Genomic DNA, 6,919 nt, shown 5'->3' with positions numbered 1-6,919 from the left:
AGATAGATAGATAGATAGATAGATAGATAGATAGATAGATAGATAGATAGATAGATAGACACACAGTAGTAGCTATTTAAAATTCCCCACTTCTTTCCTTGATGGGCCCTTGCCTGGTCCTCTACAATTCCTTTTGAAACATCAATCTTTATACAAAAAATATTCTTTCTGTCATGATTTATGGAGATTAAGATCTAAAGAGAAGCATTATCTCCTTGTCAGACCCTTTAATTCAGTGTAAGGGTGGAGTCAGAGTTAACAAAAATGCACACCCAGGAGAAGGCAAGTGGGTGAAAGTTGGAGAGGATTTGGATGGAAGATGTAGCGGAGTAGGCCGCCATTCGGCTGGCGTTTGACTGGGAAGATCGATTTTGAATGGCTGCCACTGTATATGTACACAAATATTCATTTTATATTTTTTACTTATTGAGGGGGGTGGCTTTTACATTGTATTTACGCATAAAACACTCAAACTAGACAGATTGGAAATCTTTTAACAAAGGGAAACAATACGATACCACTGATCTAGAAGAGCAACTAAAATACACAAAGAAAAGAATACCAAAATTAAATAATGAAAAACAAAACTAAAACCCTCAAGGATCATAAAAGTTTAATTTATGCTTCAGGCCATTTTTGCATGTGAGAATATTGAATTGCCAATCAGCCAGGCTGATTTCTTTACACTGAACCAAATTATCTATCATGGTAGTTTTTTTTTTTTTTTTACTTCTCTGCATTTAACCCATCCCCTTGGGTAGCAGTGGGCTGTTATTGTGAGGCATCCAGGGAGCAGTGTGAGGTTAAGGGTCTTGCTCAGGGACCCAGAGTGGCAGTGGGGGATCAAACTCACAATCTCAGGTTTCAAAGCTCTATGCCCTAACCACTAGGCCGCCACATAATCTATTTCTTAGATTAATTTTATCTTGATGTTTGTTTGTGTTTTACAATTTATTTATTTTAGGTATTTTTTCCTGTACCATCTGGCGAAGGGAAAACTATGGTTATCAGATTTGGCTGTATTTGGGGGCATATACAAATATATATTGTTTAAAATGTTTATTACTGCATAATGTCCTCTTTAGCAAATTAAGTGAAATGAAGTAGCTTTACTATCTTTAATTCTCTTGCATTTAGATGGGACATCAAAAAAGATAAAAAGCAGTTGATGAATGTGGTAGAGTGTTGAAGATGTCTTAATATATTTTCAAATCATTTTACTGTACAGAATATAATCTAGAATTGAAGGTAATTTTAAAAAACTGCCACATGCCCAAGTTTGGCTGTCTGAGAAATTTCACCCTGAATGAAGGCAGAAAGAGTCTAAAAGATGTCTTTAAAAACCCTGAAATATCATCACTGGACCTAAAAAGGATCAAGGTTTTGTTATTTCAAAGTGCATATCTAGACAATTTTGAATAGCTTTCATGCTAGATGTGCAAGGAAGAACCATGTGTTCTGTAAATAAGAAAAATATAGTCTCTAGTTCTACAAAGAGTGGGACTGCTGGAATAAAGTTCCTTTGACAATTATAAGAGACAAAGGTGTCTTGCATATCTGATATTTGAATGAATTATATTAATATTATATATCAGAATATTTCAAAATCGTTGGGCCTCTCTGGTCAAATAGAAATTCTATGCAATATCATATTTTTTTTAACAAATTTCCTCTAAATTCAGCTACACAGCTTTTCTTCTGTACATGTTTTTTTTCAGCGCTTGCTTCAGCTTATTTTTCAACACATGCCTCAGATCATTTACAGATTTCCAATAAGCCAGGCTCAGATGCCTTTGCTTCATTTTGATTTTCACCTCTGTGTAATAACAATACGGCTGGGGTTTGGATCCAATCTGTGCTTCAGTGTATTCACAGATGCATGGAGCATCACACTCTTGTCTCTGCATCTATTTTTACACGCATATTTGAGGAGTCGAGGCAGAGTGCCAGCGTCACTGTGACTCAGTATGCTCACGAGACGCCTCACTCCTGAAACTGGTAGACGAATCACAAAACATATTGCATATCAGTTGACACCCAGTGAACAGCAAGAGGACCGATGAGACACTTTTTAGTTTTTAACTAAGAGTAAAGTTAACACTTTTTTTTTAGAAGAGTCAGACAAAAATTAAAACAAAAGTTATGTGAAGTCATAAGTCTACACAGTTACTTCTGTAACTGAGATGCACAATGTTTTACTCTAAGAAAATACTAAGTTGACGTTAAGTGGATCAAATATGGTGATCAAGCAAATAAGAAATAAGATTGGGGCATGTGTGCAAAATCTAAGCCAGACATTTAACCCCAGGAGGTACTTAAAGACACACAGTATAACGTTTGGCCACTAGGGGCGCTATACCTTTAACTCCCTGTTTTTTTTTTTTTGCTTCTACTAAACATCTAAAATAACAAAGATATATGACTGTGTACTAGGAGCAAAGTGTTAACTCACCAGTCTGATAATAAAGTTGAGAAAAGAGAATCGGTTTTGCATCCGGCTTCTTCTTTCAGCCTGGGCCAATGAGCAAACTCCTTAGCAAGATCGACTCTTGTTTGTCCTTGTGCATGATCACTTTCACGTTTTCTCTTTTTAGCCTCCTCAGAAGGTTTAAACTGTTTCCTTGCCTCAGCCATGACCGGTAGTGGAGCAGACGGAAAAATGATAGAGCAAAAACCTTACCTAAATGACTATATAAGAGTCTGTGGCCTTAAAACGTTACGTTTTTTGGCCAACGAAGGTGCGTCTTCTCCCAACTTGCATAGTCTGTATTTGAAGAGGGGAGGCCCGCTTGTAGCATTGATATTGTCAAGCGCTGTATATTGGCCTGAGGAATCCTTTAAAATAACTTATATGTGTCAACTCTTTAGGTCACAGTATGTGGTGCGCCTTTAAGAAAAAGAAACAAAATTTCTTCACAGCTAGTTTCTTTCAAAAAAGGCTTAAGAAATCAAATTATTCATTAAGTTTTCTCTTTCTCCCAGTGACTTGTAACTAGATATCTGTTCATGCAAATTTAATTTAGTTTTAAATAAATAATTAATAATTTAATTATTGAGCTTGATAAATAATGGGGATTTATGTAGTGATATACATATGACAACATCTGCAGATATGATAAGAACACATCTTTATTTAAAAAGCTCACTGTGAAAATGTATTTCATTTATTAAGTCATAATCAATAATGATTGTGATACCATAATACAGTGTCTGCCATTTATATAATAAAATCAGTGAAATAAACCAATTATTTCAATGCTTTTTAAATAATTTAACATTTTATAAATGATTTTATAAATGACCTGTACTTGTAAAACACCTTATCATGTCTGAGGACTTGATAAAGCCTTCACACATTCATACTGGTAAGCCAGGTTGTAGCCACAGCTGGTCTGGGACAGACCGACAGAAGCAAGGCTGCAGTACTATTGGTGTCACTGGGGCCTCTGACATTCAACAGCAGGCACAACAGAGATACGTGGAGCAGAGCTTTAAACCAGCAACCCACTTGTCTTGTTCTTACTCAGCCAGAAATGGTTCACTTTTAAACAAAAGGTTTATTAAAAGTTTGTGATAATGATGGACTGTACTGGAGATGTAGGCAAACAAGCTGATTGTAGACTGAACAGGTTTGTAGCAGGCTTGAGAAGGCAGAGGAAAACTGAACAAGCCGGTGAAAGCCTGATGGTAAGCCTAAGAATCTGGATGATGGCTAATCAGGCCAATGGCTGGCTGAACAGGCTGTCAGAATGCTTGTCAAACATAACAATTTAAGTGAATAATTAAATAAAGTTATGTTGTTATGGCCTCACTCAAAGTCATTGTATTCATTGGTAATTGGCATAAATTTTTCACCAATACCAATGTTAAGCTTTGATCTTTAGCCTGATGCATGCTGTCAAAGTGTAGCTTCTGTATGTCAGCACAGGAGATACCCCCACACATAAGATCCAGCTGCCCAGTAACGGTTTTGTAACGCTAACTTCCACTGGCTGGAAGAGGATCCTGTTGCTTGGATACCTTCCTCCCCTGTCTTTCCATCTTCATTTCCTCACTTTCCTTTCCCCTTCCTTCTTCCTTCCCCTACTATTGCCCTTTTGTTTGTTGTGTTGGACTGAATAGCTAATTTAAGTAGATTACTAGAATAAGCCTGTGTAGCTGAATAGTCAAAGGTACAATCCATGTGAGAATTTATGCAGTAGCAGGTCATTAGGGCTGTTTTGATATTTTTTGTCGTTGTTTACCGACGTTTTCTGCTTCCAGCAGTCAATCTGAAGGGCAGCACTGGTTTATCTTAGAGCCCCTACAGGCTTGTAAGGGTATTGTGTTTGCTCTGTTTCTTTAACTTCTCATCACTCATTTGTTCCTGCTTGACCCTGCTGGATAAAACTGCCAACACAGCATCGATCTGTCCGGCTTCTCTCGCCTCCACCTCACCAAGCTGTTTCACAAGCATCTTGCTTTCTAAATCACATCTTCTTCTCCTCCAGTGATCAGCTTACTTCCCCCGCTTTTTGCTTAAATTTTTTTGCACACTTCTCCTAATCTCTGCCTTTTCCTTTCTTTGGCTCCACATCTCCTCTCTGCAGGTGTCAGCTGTATTCTACGATCTGCATACCAACATGGTGTGGGTTTAAATACCTCAAACAACCTCATGTAACACCACAGTCTAAATAAGATTTAGGCCATGGGAAACAGTCACTCATATCAACCATTGTAAAAAGATTAGCACAGCCACTACTGAAGATTTAGACAGCTGAAAATCACCAGAGCTATTATTTACAAATTGAGTAAGCGTTTAATTTAATTTTCAGTTTTTACCATCCTACCAAGCCCAATTCAAGAGTCCCTCCAAACCTCACATAGGAGAAAAAAATAAAAGTACTTTTAAAGCAATTGTGGAAAGTCATCTTGATCCAGCTACAATAGAGACTGCTCACAGCTGGCATCCAAAAAGTGTTTCAAGAGTTCTGGAACAAAAAGGAATAAAAAGGTCTATTTAATTATTTATAAAGTCTTTTTCATGTTGGATCTGGCATGAAAAATGGTGATGCATTTTATAAAACAATAAAGGTGTCGCAGTCTTAGTTTTCCATTTGTTGTCCTCTGCTGCCCTCTTGTGTCCTCTTTCCCTAGCTCTGTTTTCTGCTCTGTCCTCACCTGTTTTCAATCCTCACGTTAGCCCTCTCTTTGTCTCTGTCCCCTTTAAAAACCTCCCTCTTCAGTTCCTGTTTGCTGGATCCTCGTCTAACGTCTGTCTGCTTTCCTTGTCTCTCCCTGGCTCCTAGGCTTCACCTGATGTCTCCTTGGTTCTGGTTAGTTTATTATTTTGTTGGATTTTTTATTCCTGCCTCCGTACCTGAGAACCTCATTAAACCCACCTAAATTCACCTCTGCCTACTTGCCTCTGCTTTTGGGTCCTCAATCCAACACCAAATCGTGACAAAAGGTAGTACAATGGTACTTCCCATAGCTGCCAGAATCTTGATAACTTTGTGACTTCAATGCAGAAGATCTAGATTCAAATCCTGGTTGTCTCAGAAATGGCTTCTGCCATAAAATAATCTGCCAAGTCTGTGAGCAAGTTGCAATGACTTGCAGAATAAGGGAGCAGCCAAAGGACGCCTCACCTTGAAGTCATAGAGGAAAATACCTGTTTATAATATTAGCTCAACAGCACTTGGGTAATGCATCAGGAAAATGATCCAAAGCACCTCAGGTAGTTCATTTCTTGCAAAATTTAGAGCTTCAGAGTTTTAACTTAATATTTAAATCTAGTTGAGATATTACGCCACATACACAAAGCACAAAACATCAGGATATATATAGTATATCTGGTCATAGTAGACTCTATCAGTTTGGTGAATAAAGCATTTTATCCCAATTTTTATACTGCTAAAGTATCTCTTAGCTAGTCAGGGTTGAATTATTATTGAGGAAGTGAGCAGAGAATGTGTTGAGAGACACTATTATCATGGGTGTCAAAGGTCAGTCCTTAAAGGCCAGTGCCCTGAAACTTTTAGATGTGTCTGCTTTAACTCATCTGACTAAAATAATTAGGGCATTTTCATGAATATGCAGAAATTCTGCCATTTAATTCAGGTGTGTTAGGTAAATGGTTTTTTAGTTAAAAAATCCCCTCTTAATTGTACAGATTTTTTTTTTTTTGTTAATCTATATTTTGTCTTGCTTTAGTTTAATTTTGTCCTCATCCATAATGTTGAACTCTTTAACTTCGATCTTTCACTCCATTTGAGTACATGATCCTTGCCACCATCATTGCCAACTGTATAGTTTTGGCTCTGGAGCAGCATCTTCCTGGCGAGGATAAAACCCCCATGTCCAAGAGACTGGTAAGAAAATCTGACTATCTAACTAAAACAGAAGTTTTAGGTGTGCTGCTGTAACATCTGCTAATGCTAACAATTAATCTGAATTTCCTGATGCTGTTTACACCAACAGGAGAAGACAGAGCCTTACTTTATAGGAATGTTCTGTTTTGAGGCCGGGATAAAGATCATCGCTCTGGGTTTTGTGTTCCATAAAGGTTCCTACCTCAGAAATGGTTGGAATGTCATGGATTTTATTGTCGTCCTCAGTGGGTGAGTACATCTTGGTTTATGCATGTGTGTGAATATGATTATATGTGCATTTTGGATTGGACTGAATGTTTATTCAGAAGGTGGGTTGAAAGAATAGTACAACCCATTCCTTAGCTCTGTTTATTATCTTACTGTTATTGTGTTAAGCATCCATTTATTATTGGGTTTTCCACTCATATTTGTGAATTGATTACATTTAAATCCATTTTGATGTAAGCTAAGTTGGAACTCTGTAAATTAAATCTACCGTAGGATTTTTCAGTTTAGGATTAGAATCGTATCTTTCCATGTGTGCTTTTGTATATACTAGGGTGACC

General features: G+C 37.4%; 1 protein-coding gene across 4 annotated transcripts in view; it reads left to right on the top strand.

The window, feature by feature from the left end:
* Positions 1–6,919, top strand: part of LOC107100995 (voltage-dependent R-type calcium channel subunit alpha-1E-like) — a 150,353-nt gene that overhangs the window by 65,605 nt on the left and 77,829 nt on the right. For all 4 annotated transcript variants that reach the window (XM_015399749.1, XM_015399742.1, XM_015399725.1 and 1 more), the window contains exons 4-5: positions 6,248–6,353; positions 6,463–6,602. In XM_015399749.1, coding sequence (XP_015255235.1) covers positions 6,248–6,353; positions 6,463–6,602 — 246 coding nt within the window. The remainder of the gene's footprint in view (positions 1–6,247; positions 6,354–6,462; positions 6,603–6,919) is intronic.

Source organism: Cyprinodon variegatus, unplaced genomic scaffold, assembly GCF_000732505.1.
Source record: "Cyprinodon variegatus isolate N-32 unplaced genomic scaffold, C_variegatus-1.0 Scaffold30, whole genome shotgun sequence".
NCBI classification, from domain to species: domain Eukaryota; kingdom Metazoa; phylum Chordata; class Actinopteri; order Cyprinodontiformes; family Cyprinodontidae; genus Cyprinodon; species Cyprinodon variegatus.
The sequence above is the reverse complement of the archived record's forward strand: the minus strand, read 5'-3'. Positions and strand labels throughout refer to the sequence as shown.